Here is an 18895-nt window from a genome sequence, read left to right as displayed (position 1 = left end):
ATGCAGGGGTAAACTTGTCTACTGAATCATGTACACTAAAAGTGGATATTCTTTTTATTTTATTATTAATATAGACAATGTATAAAAATTAAACTCTTATTTAAGCTGAATAACGCATTGCACCACTCCTCTATTGTAATTATAGGTACACATTTCAGCTAAACTACACGAAATCCCTCCAAACCAGAAATCATATTAACATGAATCAGTTAAAGAAACTTTAACACTAATATGCCACAACTATAAATACAACATGAATACTACAACAGTTAGAATGATCTTCAGAAAAGGATCTGTGATGGCATTAGACTTCTAGCCGGAAATCTAATCAGCTATTGTATAAAAGTTCGCTCCATCTGTTTCACTATCTAAACGTATACCCGATTATACAAATCGTTCCAATGAACACCTCCTATAATTACCATGAAAAGTGGTGTTCTTGTATTTGTTCCGATCACAAGCACAACTTCTGCATCTCACATGTGTGAAACTGAATATCTTCTTTCTCAGCATACTAGCACAGGTTTGGTGGCATTCTATCACTACAATTTGGGAACAGTTAATTCCCAATTTTTATGCCACCAGAAACAAAGGACAACGCAGAAAGCAAGATAGTTTTTGACTCATTCATATAAATTCATTTTGAAGTTCACCACAACGAAAGCAAGGCAAGTGGAGACAGACTTTGGAGCTCACATACCTAACCTAGATTGCAATGGGCAGACAACTTCCATGTACAGTATAGGAAGGTGAAATGTTGTCAAGATGTGAGGTAAACAAAACTTGACAGCCTCTAAGGAAACTACCATATCAGAGAGGAGAACTTCTAAGTATTTCTCGAACTGTTGCCATGAAACTGGGGATCAGGTTCATCCTGCAAACAAGGTTATGTGCTGAAGAGAGTAAAAACCAAGCATAAATTCTTTTATTCCAAGTTCATATGCTAGTATATGGCCCATTTCATTCACAAACCTGAAGGCTATATCCAAAAGTAGTTGCTCGACGAAATTCCAACTGCCCTCCCTACGTGATCCAACATAAATTAGCAAAGTTTCATCATGTTAAAGTTAGTTAAGTAATCTGACTTCACAACATTTCATAGGAAAAGAAAAAGTTAAAACTACTCTACCAGCCCATGAATGCCTTGCTGTGTTCCAAAAAACCCATCATGGCTTGGACCCATAGAATTCAATGGACCCTAAAAAGATACCGATATCAATTTATAATCCTGTTCCAATACTGTTATTTAACACAATCATATATGCTAATTATAATCATGATTAGGACAATTTACCAGGCCTTGCATGCTGTGTTGATTAACATAGTAACCATCCTGAGGTGGCTCCATTAAGTTCAACTGTACCTGCTACAAAAACCAACATTATTAAGCAATGCATTGACTCTTAAAATACAGGATATATGTAAGCATTTATCTGTCGACATGTATAGCATACCAGTCCTTGCACATTCTGCTGGGTACCATAATATCCATTAAGGGTTATTGCATCTGTGCTAAGATTATCCTAAAAGAATGAAAGCACAAGTTACAGGAAGCATAGGCTATAGAACTTTCCAGTCTTGATATAATGCAGTAGATATTCATGAAAATAGTGATGCAATTCTCAAGGTATTAAATCCATTCTGGTTTTGTAAAAAGTAAAATATAACAGGATTGAAACAGAGATAACACAAACCATTTGCTGCAGGCTATCTTGAGCATCAACAAGTATAACATCCTGCTCTAATTGTCCCTATAAAAGAGATGTTCAAATCAGTTTCCTGATTTTAATAAAAGCCAAATAACTTAACAAATAAGTAGATCAACCACAAAACTTAGAACGTACCTTTCTTTTCCTGGCTGCATTCCTCTTTTTATTTGGTTTCAAAGCAAGAGGAACCTGATTTTCTTCTGCTTCACGAAGGCCATAGGCATTGCTGCTAGTTTCTGCACCATTGTTATTAGAATTATTCACAAGTACACAGTTCTTCAAGGCATCGACAAGTGTACGAAAAACAACATTGTAACTCTCTTCAGATAACGATCCTTTTTCACTCAAATCAATAGCTCGTTTACACAAGTCATTATAACGTTGTACCCTAGTTTGTGTCCTTCTCGTCCTATCTGCCATCAATTCCTTAATTTTGGCATCTTTGGTCCACCTCTTCAAGATATAATGGGATGGAACACAAGAACAACCACAACGTTGGAGAACACTCAATGCATGCCTGCAAAGGAAACCTTTATATTCAAACAATCGACAAAAGCAAGAGACCTCTGAGCTCAACTCATTCCAAGTTACCAAAAACTCTTCATCCTTCTCGTAATCTTGAACTATAAATTTTGCAATAGTGCCATCTCCAGCCTCTATCCTAGATTGACAGCCAGCTACACCCAAAACTTCAACTTGAAATTTCTTAAATATTGCATGTGTATAAACTGTTGACATTTGTTTTTCCCAAGGTGAAGGAGATTTAAGTGCTGGCTGTTTGTGCAATGTATCAAAATCTGCAATGGCTTCCTCGTCATACCTATTCTGAAGAATTATCCCATATTGTTTCACAAACTCTTTAAGGGTAATTTTCTTATGAATATATTTGTCAAAGAAAAAGTTCATACTTTCAGAGCGCTGAGGTGTAGACATTCCAGCTAAAAAGGCATCCCCCATGTAAGTTGGCACCCATTTTTTCCGGTCCTCATACAGTGACTGAAACCATAGATCATCTTGCAGTTCACATATACTGACCATTTTCCACCATCTCATGTCAAACTGTTCATCTGTCCATGATTTAAAAATGCACTTGTTAAATTTTGGCAAGAAGTTCTGATGCTTTTTTATCACAAAAGAGAGATTTTCAGGTATGCTCTCCAGTATGTGCCAAAGAGAAAAACAATGCCGGACATTTGGAAAGACTTCTTCAATTGCAGTCTTCAAGGCTTTGTCTTGATCAGTGATTATAACTTTGGGAGCTTGCCCACCCATAGCTCTAAGCCATGTCTTCATTAACCAAACAAATGTTGGTTTAGTCTCATCTGCAAGCAATGCACATCCAAGCAATATAGGTTGAGAGTGGTGGTTCACTCCAACAAAAGGTGCAAATGGAAGCTTGTCATTGCTCTTTATGTAAGTGGTATCAAATGAAACTACATCGTTAAAGCTGAGATAATCATTGATACTTTTTGCATCAATCCAAAATAGATTTCTTAAGCGCTGCTCTTCATTTAAATCTATAGAATAGAAGAAGTTGGGACTCTCCTTTTGTACATGCTTAAAATACTCAAGCATAACTTGGGCATCTCCCTCATCCAAAGCCAAATACTGGCCTCTGTCAAACTGATAGTTTATGTCACCCAAGAAAGACCCAATGTTTTGACAGCTGCTAGATTGCCTAGACATTTCAACATACATCTTTCTGGTTCGTTCACTAACAGCATGCAAGATATCAATATTATTCTTTTCAGCTAATTTCATATTTCTATGAATCCGAAAATGATATGCCAGAGCTGGTACAAGTTCATGATTATGTTCCTTTATAAACTCATGAATGATCCACTTTCCATCTGGCTTTCTCTTCACATGCATGCAAGCTTTGCAATCTGTTTTCTTTACACTAGGTCTTCGACTGCTGCCACTGTCAGACTCAGGTGTAACTCCATACCTAGAGCATGCAAACTTGGCATCAATAAATTCTTTTGTTTTCTTTGAGCGTCTGCTGTTTTTTATTGAAGTGGTGAATCCCATAGATTTGGCATATTCCTGATAAAATGAATATGCTGCTTCATGGGATTCAAATTCAATGCCATTGTGCAGCTCAAAATCTTTGTCTCCCTCAAGCAATGTAATGTCCCTCTTGGGAGAAGCAGCAGGTGCACCACCCATGTGCTGCACTTCATTTAGTGCATCACCCATATTTCCACTCACTGCACCACTATGCACTGCTTTCTGAATACCTGCTACAATATAAATTGCACTTCATGAGCAACCTGTCACCGAAAAATACAACAAACGAAAGTCTCTAATAAGTGCAACAGTCAAATGTAGTCAACCAAATATTGATTCATGAAGAAAAAATAAAGTGCACACCTTGCAATTTAAAAATGTAACACAAAATTGTAGAGTAACTTGGGATAGCTCTCATAAAGTTAGACAGCCCCCAATTCAAGGACTGATGTTATCCAATAACAATTGACTTCAGACAATTAAGAAATACAAGGGTTATAGATGTTTCCAAATCTGGGCAGCCCAACCAAAAAGTGTGCTAAATCAGAGAACAAGTATAATCCTTTGGAAACAATTATGTTTGAGGCACTGTCATGCACTTAATGAAGATATCTCTCCCAACAAATATTCGAACCTTGTTCACCAAACTGTGGGGCACTAGTCCTTTCTGCTAGACTCTACCCAGTTGGTATCAGAGAACAAAATGTCGAAACAAGTCAATTATACAAAAATCCACTACTAAGCAAGCAATCTAAAAGAGAGCCACTCTAACAGTAAATATTAAGAAAACACGCAGCCTTATGAAATTAGCTCAAAGAAGTAGCTTGATACTGCTGAGGGTAAACTTAAAAACTTGTTGATCAGTGTACCCAAAATGATGATTCAACGAAAAACAAACGAAGCTTTGAGTAAGTAGAGTTTCATAGTAACTACTAATTTTACTAAAGTTTCTAAGTTTTGGGTCCTAAAAATACTGGCGCTCCTTTTCTTAGAGTACAAGTATTTTTATTTCCCAGTGAATTTAAAACCTTTACGTGACAAATGTGTTTGAGGTGGATAGAATTATAAAACCCACATGGTGTTTCAGCAAGTAGGTTCACTTTCTCAACATTCACGGAGCATAATGAATATTTAGTTGCTACAAAAAATCGCAGAAAATTGAAGAAAGGGAGGGAAGAAAACCTTCAAGGGCGGGAGATCACGAGGCGCGAGTGGGGAAAAGCGCGAGTGGGAAAGCTAGGGTTTGGAAAATTGGGGGAAACATTTCAATTATGGATGGGATCGAAGAACAACTCGACTCGCTTGGCTCACTCGCTCCTATCTAACTCTGCACTCGCGGCGCGTCTTATTCATACTTCCTCTTTTTCTTTTATTTTTTTTTTATTTTTTTATTTTGCCTTCAATCCCCACACGCGTCCTTTACTCTTCATTTATCCTCCGTACGACGACGTAGCGCGTGACAGACGTTCCCTTCATAAGATGTATACTAATTTCTCCTACGACTTCATACCCCACTCTGCACGACATTGCGTTTAGTTCACTCACCTTTTATCCTCCATCCACTCTCCTTCATTTATCTCTATTAATAATACTTAAACCAATTTTATTTTTAAGAACAAAACAAGGTACTTTAAAAAATAGTTTAATGAATATTGAAGCACAATAGTGTTTTTTTATTTCGTAAATAGTTTTAAGAGAATATATTTCTATTTAATTTTAAATTTTGTATAAAACTTTAAAATAAACTAAAACTTATAAAGTGTATGTTGACTCTAGAAATGGGAAGTGCTTAAGAATTATTAGATAAAGCACCTTTGAGTTTTATCCCTAAACAAGCAAATTGAGTCACTCATAATCTTCTTAGGACATCTAAATGGTATGTTAATCCATATTTCTTTGATGTTGTTTTTTATTGTATTAATGTTTTGCTTATTAATGAAATGATATAAGCATTTTGTGTTACAAAAATTATTAGATAAATAACTGTGTTGCTTCATTCTAACATTCACCTGAATTGTAAAAGATATAAGCCTAATTTTATCCAATTCCGCGCATGTTTGAACATGTGCTAATAGAATTGATTTTCAAAAAATGAGTTTGTAGTAATGTGATTTTTATTTGGAAAATAGATATTAAAAAAAACATTTTGACATGTGATGTTATTTGGAAACTAGCCATTGATGAAAATTGAAGATCCTTCAACTGGATATTCTTATTTTTTTTTTATTTAATTTTTTCATAATGTCATTGTATCTTTTGATCGAGAATTGTCTTGTTTTTTAATTTTTATCGGCTCTAAATTCTTTATTAACAAACCCTTTAGATTTTTTTTGAGAGAACAAACCCTTTAGATGTCGTCACGTATTTAGTACTTCAATAAACGAATTTTGATTTGTTTATCTATTTACGTTAATGCTTTTATTAGTTTGATTAACCAATAATTGCATTGGATTGAGTAAATCTTTTGATTTAGGTAGGGGTGAGAATAGGTTAGGTCAGCCTACAGGATATATACACTTATATTATTTTTTTTAAACTAGCATATTCCAGTCTTATAATTAAGTAAAATTTTAATTAAAAGGTGTGAGTGAGGTGTTGCTTTATATTTCTCATTATTTTTATTAGTTTTCTTATTTCTCTTAATAGTTCCTTTTTGATAGAGGTAATTAACATTTTGTGTTTAGCCTATTACAAAAGGTGTGTCATTTTTTTTTTGGTAAAAACAACTAGAAATATTAAAGATTTAATGTGAAGAAGACTTTTAAATAGACTTTTAAATAAGCTACCAGGTCAGGCTAGGCTTTTAAAAGGACCAGACCGAGCCAAAATAAAAGTCTTTGATAGACTATATAGGTCAGACTCAGGCCTTAAAAATTAATCGTAGACTAGGTTCAGACTTTTTAAAGTCTGACTTGGCCTATTCCCCGCCCCTAATTCTAGGCATGGACAATAGGATTTATATCATGATTGTGATTTGTGAACAATGCTTATTCATGTACATTTGATGTTGGATGTGCTATATTTTACTAATAGGACAAACATAGATCGTTGGCCTTGCACGACTAATAAAACTATGTTTAAATGAGGGGATCTTTGGTTAATGAACATGGAAACATAATGTATTAAATATGAGGAAACACCTAATTTGCGTGTAATGATTCACTAACACCTAATTTGGGGTACTGTAAAAATAAAAAAAAGACACGAGCTTGTAGGGCTAGCTCAACATATTGGAAGGCGTAAGACAAACTTCGAAATTAGATTTTTTTTAAGCTAATAAAATATTTAATGAAATTATTCATATTTTATTTAAAATTAATTTTTCAGTTTTTTTGACCATTTTGGAACAAAATCATTTATTAAATTATTGCAATGGATCGTAACAATTAATATGTAGGTGTGAGAGAGTAAAACAACGGAAAAAAATATTTGTGGCCATAGGATTTCACACGTAACAGCGTGGAGTGCTATCACTTAGTCGTGGTCTTTGATAGTACATATGCTTAATATACATATATTAATAACAAAAAACTTATTTTTTGGTACGCCTAAAGTAAGGACTTGGACCCTCTTGAGCAGGTCCTGCCAGCTTGGTCATTTGAGCGTATATAAGTTTTCATAACATTGAAAACTTGCAGCCTATTTGGATATATATACAAAGGCAGCATATCTTCATTATGCATAAATATGATCACATAATTGAAGACTCCTTATAAAGAAAGCAAGTGGTGTTGCTCTCTATCATCAATCCACTTCGTTGCGACCCATTTCTCCCCCTTAATCACTGGACAACTTCCATGAAGAGAAGTCTGCAGAAATATTAAGTGGGGTGACAAACAAAATGACTTGTTCCAAAAATGATCACTTTGAACCAAGTTCTGAATGTTACATTTTTCTAAGTTTTTGCATGCATTTTATTTCCCTTTAGCTTAACTGAAAATTTCTCTATCCATGTTCACCGTAAAAGGAATGGCAAATATATTTGAAACTGAAAGATTACCTTATCAATTTTCCCGTTTGGTAACAATGAATAAAATAAAAGTCCATCGCCCTGTCGTGGCTTCACCTTCAAACCAATACATTTTTTGTAATCATAATAACCCTTATCAATATTCAAACCACCCTGCAAATTGGAATACTTAAATGACTACTTACACGCATCAAGATTCACGATGTAAAGTATCAGACAAAAGACAGTAAATTCCCTAATCTACCTCATAAGGGAACATTGTTTCTCCTCCTGCTTCTACATTTGATAGGTATAACAAGAAGGAAGCAATCTGCACGATAAACAAGCAAAGACACTAAGAAAACAATGAAACATCCAGACAAAACTACTAAACAAGTTCCACAAATTGGTTCCAAATGAAGCATTTTGAATGAAAACTTATCATACAGAGATCTTGCATACAAAGGAAATGTTGAAATGACATGGTAAATTTTATTAAACTATGCTACTTGCATATTCCTAGTAAAATATACAAAGAAAGTGTTTGATAATTTGTACTTATTAATAATTTAAAATACCCTTTGGCTCTCAACAGTGCCGTATTCATCTGGGTTGAACGCATCATAATGAGAATCATATTTCTGGGCAACCTCATACTTCAATATATTGAATTTCTGCAAAATAGTGACAGCATTCCCGCTTTACTAATACATGAACACTTACACTGTGGTAGAAGGTCATAATAGATAACTAAAAAAGAGACATACTTCCCCATGGGTCCTTGGAATCATTGTAACTTTAGCAATTTTCCTCTCAACGAAGTCTAAGATGCCAGATTTGTCTTCTGATGCGCTGATGAATGTACCTGAACTGTTGCCAGCTTAAAATTAGCATTGAACTTCATATATGACAGCAGCACAAATGGCTCTCGATCACCGTCAATCACTATATGCTCTTACATATGCAACATCTCTTCTATCTTTTAAAATAAAAAAACTGAGCGTATGTCTGAGTGAACGTTTGCAAAATTCATTTTGAAATAATTAGATTTATGTTTTGATATTTTTATTCTAAAAGCAAGTTGATAGTAAATTTCAATATAATTTTTTTTACCTAGCGCAAAAGTTACCTTAAGTTTCTTTAACTCAACATTAACTCTACTCAAAATCAATTCCTCGATATGTAACTAAATATGTGAATATTACCTAAAATCACATTAGCTTGTATTTCAACGTGATTCTGGATGATTCTAAGTAAATCTAAACACGCATTGATTCATTTTGTAAAAATGTGAGGTGAAACCCATCATGTGACACCGTAATCTAACCTTTTTTCTTACTGTGAGAGGTCCGAAAGTCCAGTATGTTACACAAGAGACATTGCTCATTAGTACCTTGTTCTAGTGTCTTTTGTGCTCTCAGCGGTTTCTCCTTTCCGCAAAGCCAGTTTTGATGGTTCAAGTTTTGGCTTTGCCATTTCAATTATTTGTTGGCATACTTCCACACTAGTGAAGTTTGGAAAGTAAACCGCTCGTGGTCTCCAACTTAAAATCTGCAAAAAGAACGGGATCAAACTGAAACAAATGAAGGATAAATCATATGTACTTATGTAGTACTATTAAGTACTAACTAAAAAACTACAATTCCTATTTGGAGTCTTCATTTCAACCCGATGCTATCCATTTTTAAACCAATGCTACATGAGTTAATTAATCAAATGTATCTACTTTTATTGGTTCTTGCTCACGCCAAGTACCCAGCAATTGCAAATCATATTCCACAGAGCCAATATCTCTTAACATTTGCAAACTTATAAGATCCCATGTTGGACAACAATGAACATATCTTCCTATTTGCATTAGAGATTTAAAAAATAAATAAAAAATACTCAACCTTCCCCAAAAGAAGTGCATGATATGTGATCCCGGTCCTCCAACAACCAATGAGTTACTGTTAAATTGTTAATGATATCACTGAAGCAGGACAATTGACAAACAAAGGATACTAATGACAACCCAAAAATATCAACTATTAATGACCAAATTTTATCCAACAAAAAAATATGAATTATGAAATACCATGCATCAGTTAAATTCAAAGATGAATTTTGTATCCATATCTGAGTGAAAGATTCACATCATACCAAATTAAGCATTACTCTAGGATCATCAATACCTTAATCCAAGTAAATATGACCACATTTGAGTCATCAGATAATAAACATAAGATTTGTACCCAATTAAAACTCATTGATCCAACCCCACAGGAAAGAAAAAAAGAAAGAAAGAGAGAGAGAATTCACCTGAAATGGGATTGAGTTAAGAAAGGGTTCCCCGGATTCACCATGCTCAAGAGGTTCATATGCTTTCTTCACTGATTCTTGGAGTATTCTAGACCGTGGTCCCACATCACCCAAATCCTGCAATCATTCATTTCTAATGAGTTTTTTTTTTTTCTATCAAAAAATGTTAGTTGCTAGTTTTTGTTAGAATGTTAGTGGGAGAGATTCGAACTCAAACCTCTCCCTCCCCTTTTTCCCTTCAACCACCAAGTCAATCTTATATCTCAAATTCGTTTAATGAGCTCGATCAATGAAAGTGCAAGAACCAAGAAAGGAAGCAATTTAGAAACCTGAAAGAGGAGCGGAGATACAAAGAAGCCAACAAAGAAGAAAAGGGCGCAAAGGAAGAAGAATGTAGGTACACCCAACTTCAGTTTAGAGCGCCTCACTTTGCCTTTCATTGTTTCTTGTTAGAGAAAAAACAATGCAACCTTTTTTTTTGTTTACTTTCTCTCTATGGTGTTTCTCCGCCAAGCTATTCTGCAACAACCGATATGGGAAGTGAATAATATCAAAGATTTTGGCTTTTGGGTTTTGGTAGCAGGTCTCTGTTTCTACGGAACTTATCACCAAATGCAGCAATGCCGGGAGCTTTTTGTTTTGCTATGTTTCAAGCGTGTCCAGCCATTAAATTGTTACTTTTTTTTCAATGTGATGACTGTTGAACAAAGTTTTTTTTTTTATTGAAAAGCTTTTTTAATCCATATAAATCAAATATATAAAATTTATAACAACACACAATGTACTCAACTAAACTAAAAATCCTTATTAATGAACAAAACTTTGAATTCTCGCCGCAAAATATGTCCATATTTTGTAATTGTCCGTGTTTCGGTATGTAATGTCTTTTATTTGTAATCGACCGTGTTTCGGTATGTAATGTCCTTTATATCTAACTAATAATGTTTATTTTAAGTTTTTAAAAGTAAATTGACTCAATGTTGCTCATTTGTTTATCAAAATATGTCATGTAAAATACTTATTTTCATAAATAAAATACTTAAATGATTTTCTTGTAAAAAAAATCTCATCTAATACATTTCTATAAATGATAGACTTAAAAGAAGACAATTTTCTTAAAAAAATTATAAACGATTGTCGTGTATGCAAGATTAAAATTATATTTAACAATTTTTTTTATTATTTCAGCTCAAGTTCTTTCATGATAAAAAAATGAGTTTAATACTAGCTAAAATAATTTTATATTATCATCAAATTATAAATTCTCATTTGAATTATTTTAAAAGTTAATAAATTTATCATACGTAACATACATAATAGATTGTAATTGAATAATTATATAAAAAATTATCTAGTCAATATATAATTATTTTTCTCATAAAAAATTATATATTACCGATCCTTTAGAAACTAAAAAAAACAATAAGAATGTGATTTTTAAAATAAACATAAGTCATTAATGGTATTATCATTTTAAATTATGATTAATATTTTAATTCGTGCATAATAAAAAATAATTATTAAAGGTGTATTTAATACACTTTTAACTTACATCAAGGTTTATTGAAGGTACATTTGATACACTTTTAATCATTAAAGATGCACATTAGGAAGGAATTATGAGTTTTTAAGTGCGATTAAAATCTAAACTAATGATTGATCTCATAATCAACTAAAAAGATTTGAGTATACGAAGATATACCTTAGTTCTCATTGAGAACCACAAGCTAAAGACCTAATATTGTGGTTACCAAAAAATAAAAATAATAAAGTCTAAAGAAATTACACAAGACAGATGATTAAGTTATATGAACAACTTTTATTATGTATATTATTTGATGGATAATAAAAAAAATTCTCCGTATTTGATTGATATAGTAGATAATGTAAAAGTAAAATTTGGTGTAAGGCTTTGTCATCCTTTTAAAAGGAAAAAATAATACAAATAAAATATTATAAAATTTATTGAAATGTCATCTTAAGGTTAATTATCTGACTTCATATATATATATATATATATAATATAGTTGGAGAACACTAATAATTTACACCAAAAATTTTGGAGAAAGAAAACTAACCTTTTATTTTGTTTTAATTATTCATTTTTGATATTATAGTAATTTAATATCCCTTACAAAAAAATAAAAAATAAAAACTTGTTTCTTTCTCCTAGCAGTTCCTTCCTTCTCTCACGTTTCCAGATTTCTCTCCTTCCGCTCCAATCTTGGGAGTGAGTCCCTTCTTCTCTCCAATTTGGGAATTTCACACACTGCATCTATATTTCACCTTTTTCTGATGCCCTTTTTGCAGAACACCATCAGAAAAACTATCAAAAAGAACAGAGGTGCGGGATTGTTGGTTCACTTAAGCACTAACTATGTACTAATACAGTGAAATATTTTCATTCATTTGAGATTCTTCAAACTGTATGAACGACGAGGCTTTGGCAGTAGGATGATTTTAAATTTTAATTCCCACCTTTTGACTTACTGAAAGGCTAATAATAAGTCGGAGAACTTGTTTCTTTCTGAAATTCCTACAAAGTTGTTACAAAGACAAAGTAAAGATAAGTTTCTTTTTATCAGCAAATAACCAGTATATTAACGATATGATACAAGGGATACCAAAACCCATATGCATAGAACAAAAGTGAATATCCCACCATAATCAGTTCCTGAACATTTATCATGCAAGCATATAAATATAAAATAATCAACACCATGAAGCATCTAGCAAAAAATGTGCCAAACTCCATCCTTCACACATTGAAACCAAAGCCCCTGCAAGCCATATACTTGGAGTTAGGAGATAAATCCAAAATCCAAAACATCTACTTATCAAATAAGATAGGTGATGGTGAACTACTTTGCCTCATGACAATGCTAGCAAAATGCATGCAAATTTAAATTAGCAGTGCAACCAAATTTGGTAGTTTTATGGAAAAAAAAAATAAGCAAACTGAAACTTTCAATAAATAAAGAAAAATATATCGCATCTGTTTACCAACTTCAACTGCAAGTCAATATGAAAGAGATGAAGAAGCAATTATCAGGCCAAAACATTACACTAAGTTATATATCTCTGCATTGCTTATTCTGTAGAATAAATTTAATTTATTTAGATTTTATAATCATGAATTATCATTGTTTACATTTTCTTGTATGCCATTGATCTAATTTGACTAGTAGTTATGAGTTGGATCCTTAGATATGCAATTACATCAAATACTTAAAAAAAACTGAGATTCATAATAACTTTATTTAACTCAAATAAAATTATTTTCATAAATATTATGCATGATCTTTAAAAAAAGAATAAATGAGAATTGATTACTTTATTTTGTTAGTTTACAATCCTCCTTTTTCCTTTTGGCTTCTTTGAAAATTTCCTATATTATTACAATTCCAAATTAATGCAATTTATATTCTTGACATATTTTATTATATTATATAATTCATTTTTTCTAATTGGTTTTATATATTTATTTTTAAGTTATTAATATATTCTAGTCAAATTTTTTTAATAAAATCTAGTCAATTTATTATTATGTTAAAACAAATTATGACTCATAATAAATATTTAGACCATTGATATTTTCACATAAAATATAGGGATATACTTTACTGTTAAAAGAAAATAAGTTAATGTGACGTGACGTAAAATCTTAAGTAGTTTTTTTTTATATATATATAGAAATCTTAAGTAGGTTTATAAACCTCCACAAGAATACTTGAAATTAATGAGGTTCAGAAACCGTACCCCACAAAAAAAAATCCATTAATGTTGTAGGTTTAAAAACTTCCACTATTAGCATAGGTTTAAAATCTCTATTTAAGGAGGTTTAGAAAACCCCCCCTAAAAAAAAACCTCCATTAGGTGTGCAGGTTAAAAATCTCTAGTAAAAAAAAAATTAGTTAGCATAGTTTTAAAATCTCCATTAAAATACCTCTACTGCTAACTTAGGTTTAAAATTTCAACAAAATAACTTCCACAGTATAATGACAATATCAAAGGTTCAGCATCCGCTAATTACTTTGTAACGAATGTTACGTAAAACCTCCACAAGTTAATTTCAAAGGTCAAAAACCTCCACTTGGACAATCTAGGTCAAATAAGGTGTCTGATAAACCCAATTGAGATACCAAATGTCTCAATGAATGTGTACCTACACTTTTATTTCCCGTATCGAGTGAGTTTCAAAAATGTTTCTGCGAGTGTACTGCAAATTATCATAAAAAGTTCATCTCTGTGTCCACAATTGTATAACTGACGGTTGGTTGACCAACTCCATTAAAATCAATTGATATTCATTCTTACAACATTGACCTCTTTTTAAGATTTTATAATTGAGTTAATTATATTTTTACATGTTTTTTTATAATTAATTTGTGTGTCAGATGCTTGTGGCTTTGCGACCAACGTGATAGGTTATTGCTTGCAAAAGTACCCGGATATATAATAATATGTTGCAAAAATGTTCAAGAAAAGATTGGTAGGAGAAATAATTATCATCCATGATTTTTATAAACAAATCTTAATGTATAAGTAACATCTAAATATATATTATACTATAACTAAAATTCATAATAAATAAATATTTTTAAAAATATAAATTATATTTTATATTTATGATAAATAATTTATATTTTGTTATTTTTAATTATTTCTAATTTATTTTTAACAAATATTGAAATTCAAGTTAAACCTAAAGGTATGAAAAATTATTAGATTGAAAGAGATCAAAGATTGAAAAAAAATCCTAAAAACACTCTCATCTAGAATAATTATTTTAACTTTTTATAAAGAAAGGGATTAGTTGAAACTTGGAAGTATAAAATATTTATGGGTATTTAGAACATTGGTTAAAGAATTAAAAAATGAAAGATTTTATTGGAAAATTAATTATATGGGAGCTCATTTTTTTCATCTAAATAAAAATTATTCCTCACAAGACAATAGTTAGTCTTTGTCAATAATTTTTATATTATTTTTTAAATTCACAAATAATCATTGGAACTTTTTGAGAATCTCATGCAAAGTGTTATATTTATCATTTTTATTGTTCTTAAATGCCATCTTTCATAAATGTTTTCTTTCAAAAACCCATCATGTTGTCTTCAATTTCAACAAATAAAAAAATGTTTTCTTTCATAAGTTATACTGTGATTAATTCACATATTTAAATAGCTAGTTGTTTCATAATTTGTACTTTGATCTACTGCATACTTTCCTTTCATATTTGTTATCATGATATTGGCATGAAACCTTTACAATAAAAAATAATAAATAATCTTCATAAAAAGTTGTAAGAACATATAAAATGAGTATTCTTTTTCTAACATAATTTACTTCATAGGTCAGAATTTTGAATCCTCCACAACTTGGTTTAAGGATACAAGTTGGTACGTCGTTATCTCCTTTCATGGTTATTACATTTATATAATTATACATTTTTCATTTATATATAATTTTAAATTTTTGAATTTTACTTTTAAAAAATTATTATTGATTGTATTAAAGAAGTTGGAGAGATCGTATTCTCGTGCAATGGGTAAATTATAGATGGTTTTGCTTGCGAATCCAAATTTCATTCAAGCCGGGAGTGAACAATATCTGCTCCCGTATATGCTTTACTTCGGGATCATATACACATTATATTCTTGATAGATATAACTTGCTTGTCTATTTCTTTCATTTGTCTTCTTCTCCCGAAGCATTTCATTAATAATATTTCCCTGGAAAAAAATGAACAACCCCGATTTTCATCATATTAATGTTAATTACTTTATTTTATGTTGTTTACTCCGTGTGATACCCACCAATATAGTTCAAAATATTATTTGTATAAAGCTGATGTTAAAAAAATGATGTATATGTTAAATTCTGTACAAAAATAAAGTCACTTTTGCAACATGTTTCACATTGGTAAGTGGTAACTTATACATGTTGTGGTAACCTCCTTAAAAATAGTTTTGTTGCAAGAACTAACCTTTTAAATAATTGAAGATAATTACTAGAATACAGGTTACAATTTTAATGGCCCCGTATACGTATGATCGATTTACAAGTTTACAAAACCAATATTTCAAATTAAATGACATATTCGTGCACCCATATCTTTTTAGCTAGGTGCATGTACGTAAAGGTCCATTATGTGATGTTTTATTCTTGTGAGCTTTTTCAGGCTAGGTACATTTATTCTTGTAAACGTTGATATGCTGGATATTTTGAACTGGGCAATTAAAGCCCGAGAGTAGATAAATGCACCAAGGAGGGAAAAGTAGATCGAGGACGAAAGAGATTAAGATGGACCCCCCGTGAACTTTGCCCATTTGCAACACTTTGTAGTCTGTTCTCCTTCGCCTGAGAAAACTGTTAACTTTGGCCGCATCTCATTTAAAAAATTAAATAAAATTTAAGTAAGTTTAACCTCAATTAGTTTTGATAAACTCCTGAGATTCAAATTAGAATCACAAAGTATCTAAGATTGAAAAAATAAAAATTACATGAATTAAAAATCAACAAACAAAAAACCTTAAAAGAACCAGAATTAAAAAAGTGTAAGCTTATATGAACTAAAAATTAACAAAAAAATTTTACTGGTAATCAAAATAAAAAAAAATACAAATATAGAAGAACAAAAAAATTTTACTGGTAATCAAAATAAAAAAAAATACAAATATAGAAGAACTAAATGTATATTTAAGACAAAGACGATGAGTCATAATAATTTTTAAAAAATAATTAAATAGTTAATATTTGTTTTTTGTTCTCTAATATCTTTCTTTAAAGAAAATCTCATTTGAAGAGTTGACGAGTACTAAATACGGGCATCAAATTAAAAATTTGAACCTTATTTGTCACATTGTAGGAAACTAGTATGTTTTATTTTTTATTTTCCTTATAAACCCAAGATCCTAACTAGGTTGACATCCTACATCCTAGACGTCACCAAGACACCAAGAAATATTATTAAATAAAAGAAAGTCAAAAGAGTAATTACAAAAGCATGGGGGCATGCACCAAACCCAGGAGGAAAACTATTTGATTGAACCTATAGTTTGAAAAACCTATCAAACCTACAGAATCCAAAAAAAGAAGAAGCAAGAGAGGCAAAAGTTTTTGCACAGGGGTTGCCTTCTCTGAAAATGTAGTTCGACCATCTAGCCATAAATTGTTCCACCCATTTCTATCTGCCAATTCTATAGTTAGAATGACTCCCATAAATTCAGCACATAGAGTGTTTCTAATTCCAAAGTTATCAGAGAAACATCCATTGAAAGAACCCATATGATCTCTAAATAGTCACTACAACCAGCAATGCCCGAGCTGCCCTAGCCAACCTGTTAGTGTTACATTTAACCAGGGATGGATATACATTTGACATTGCGGGGGCAATTGCCCCCACTAACTTTTTAGTTTATTTATATTTATGTAATATGTATGTATAATTAGTAATTATTTTTATAATTTAAAAGATAGTAAAATAAGTCTTTTTATAATAAAAATATTGTTCCCACAAATTTATTTATAATTTCACTCTTTCTATTGTCTCAATTAGACATTTATGTTATTCTTTATTTTCATTTTTAGATATGAATTTCACATATTATATTTGTTTTTGTCTTAAACTTTAATTTATTAGAGAAAAGAGACTCACTAATCTAGAGTTTAACGAAAAGATAAGTAAAGTCTAACTAATAATTATTTTCATTAATAATCAAACTCGAATATTATCCGATCAACTTTAATTTCAATATATTAACCATTTGTGTTTAATCACTTGATTTACATACTATATTTGTAACTAATAAAAGATTTTTTTTCATTCATTTTAAGTTATCTTTCTTTTATCTTTAAATATATATATAAAGTTAATGACTAATCTCCATTGACTTACCTAATCATATTTGGTAAGAGTTCTTCCAATCATATTTTTCCAACATTAAAACTCAAACTAAAAATTTTACTTATAAGAATCGAGTTTCAGTAACACTCAAAATAAATACTTATTGGTTAATTATATTTATTTATTATGAATTATGATTATAATGTAATTTATATATTATTTAAATTTTAATTATATAAAAATAAACATATATTATTTATAATCCATAAACTAAAATACTGATTTATATGTATGATGTCTCACAACTAAAATTTACTCGATCCGTCACTGCATTTAACCCATCCCAGCTTCAAAGGATTCCACTAATGAAAGAATTAATTAAATAGTATTTAACAAAATTAACTTCACTAATTGACGAATTAATTAAAAAGGTGTGTCCAAACACATATACACCATAAGAGTGTGTTGGGTGGAGCGGAAGCACTTGCATGCTAAATTTGTTTTCCCATGCACCAACTTGGGTTTTTCCCCTCTTTTGTAATTCGCTTAACTCTTTTCAGCTGCACACTTGATTGATGGTGTTAAATTGTTTCAGCTAAAAAGAAGAATAAGAAACAATTAGACACGAGATTCCATAGTCCATAGCATTTATTCTCACACGGATTCCACACGAGATAGGACTGAACCGGGCCCTTCCATGACCGATTAAGGGCTATTTTGTTTAACTTAAAAGAAATCATTTTAAAAAATAAATAAGAATTAATTCTTAAAAAAAACTGTTTCTTTAAAAAAAAAATAATTAGACAAACACATTAAAAAAATAAAATTGATTATTTTATTAAAAAATGTTTTTTAAATATAAAACTTAAACAGACCTAAATGGAACAATAGCGAATAACTGTAGTAAATTAAAACGTTTGAAGTACAACATCGAATTCCATATCGTCCTACGGATAGGAAATCAAATAATTTGGAACAAAACTACCAAAAAGATTTATATTGTCTCCCATTTCTAGAAACATTTCGTATCTAAAGCAAGGTTTTATAACCGCGGATTCATTTCCATCGCACAGTTAC

The 18895-nt window shown here is 31.0% G+C and overlaps 2 protein-coding genes across 5 annotated transcripts; both read right to left on the bottom strand.

The window, feature by feature from the left end:
* Positions 1–173: 173 nt before the first annotated feature.
* On the bottom strand, positions 174–5306 carry LOC100814153 (protein FAR-RED IMPAIRED RESPONSE 1). Of its 3 annotated transcripts, none has more exons than XM_006605933.4 (8): positions 4902–5306; positions 1845–3982; positions 1695–1751; positions 1455–1523; positions 1295–1363; positions 1130–1198; positions 973–1023; positions 174–874 (listed from the first exon to the last, which is right to left on the bottom strand). In XM_006605933.4, exons 2-8 carry the CDS (start codon positions 3906–3908, stop codon positions 827–829), a joined length of 2427 nt encoding a protein of 808 aa, XP_006605996.1. In that variant the 5' UTR covers positions 3909–3982; positions 4902–5306; the 3' UTR covers positions 174–826. The 3 variants fall into 3 exon arrangements, with proteins under 3 accessions (XP_006605996.1, XP_006605993.1, XP_006605994.1); XM_006605930.4 differs by having other exon boundaries at positions 1295–1366; positions 4902–5303; XM_006605931.4 differs by having other exon boundaries at positions 1295–1366; positions 1845–3949; positions 4902–5303.
* A 1903-nt stretch (positions 5307–7209) lies between these two features.
* On the bottom strand, positions 7210–10594 carry LOC100813618 (probable prolyl 4-hydroxylase 9). Of its 2 annotated transcripts, none has more exons than XM_003555238.5 (8): positions 10299–10594; positions 9970–10086; positions 9062–9219; positions 8436–8538; positions 8247–8342; positions 7934–7999; positions 7720–7842; positions 7210–7528 (listed from the first exon to the last, which is right to left on the bottom strand). In XM_003555238.5, the coding sequence occupies exons 1-8, from the start codon at positions 10407–10409 to the stop codon at positions 7430–7432; spliced, it is 873 nt and encodes a 290-aa protein (XP_003555286.1). In that variant the 5' UTR covers positions 10410–10594; the 3' UTR covers positions 7210–7429. The 2 variants fall into 2 exon arrangements, with proteins under 2 accessions (XP_003555286.1, XP_014627826.1); XM_014772340.3 differs by having other exon boundaries at positions 7720–7785.
* Positions 10595–18895: the final 8301 nt, after the last annotated feature.

The sequence above is a fragment of the Glycine max genome, chromosome 20, assembly GCF_000004515.6.
Source record: "Glycine max cultivar Williams 82 chromosome 20, Glycine_max_v4.0, whole genome shotgun sequence".
Taxonomy (NCBI): Eukaryota; Viridiplantae; Streptophyta; class Magnoliopsida; order Fabales; family Fabaceae; genus Glycine; species Glycine max.
Note: the sequence above shows the minus strand (reverse complement) of the source record. Positions and strands in the feature narration are given on the sequence as shown.

What these genes read in the sequence shown, in the direction of transcription:
- LOC100814153 (XM_006605930.4), bottom strand. Translation starts at nt 3,908, where the DNA reads ATGGGTGATGCACTAAATGAAGTGCAGCACATGGGTGGTGCACCTGCT. An exon ending in AGCAGAATGTGCAAGGACTG is followed by an intron (nt 1,367 to 1,454) that starts GTATGCTATACA and finishes TGGTTTTTGTAG; the next exon opens with CAGGTACAGTTGAACTTAAT. An exon ending in CTTTTGGATATAGCCTTCAG is followed by an intron (nt 875 to 972) that starts GTTTGTGAATGA and finishes CCTTGTTTGCAG; the next exon opens with GATGAACCTGATCCCCAGTT.
- LOC100813618 (XM_003555238.5), bottom strand. Translation starts at nt 10,409, where the DNA reads ATGAAAGGCAAAGTGAGGCGCTCTAAACTGAAGTTGGGTGTACCTACA. An exon ending in TTAACTCAATCCCATTTCAG is followed by an intron (nt 9,220 to 9,969) that starts GTGAATTCTCTC and finishes TTCTTTTTGCAG; the next exon opens with ATTTTAAGTTGGAGACCACG. An exon ending in CAAACGGGAAAATTGATAAG is followed by an intron (nt 7,529 to 7,719) that starts GTAATCTTTCAG and finishes ATATTTCTGCAG; the next exon opens with ACTTCTCTTCATGGAAGTTG.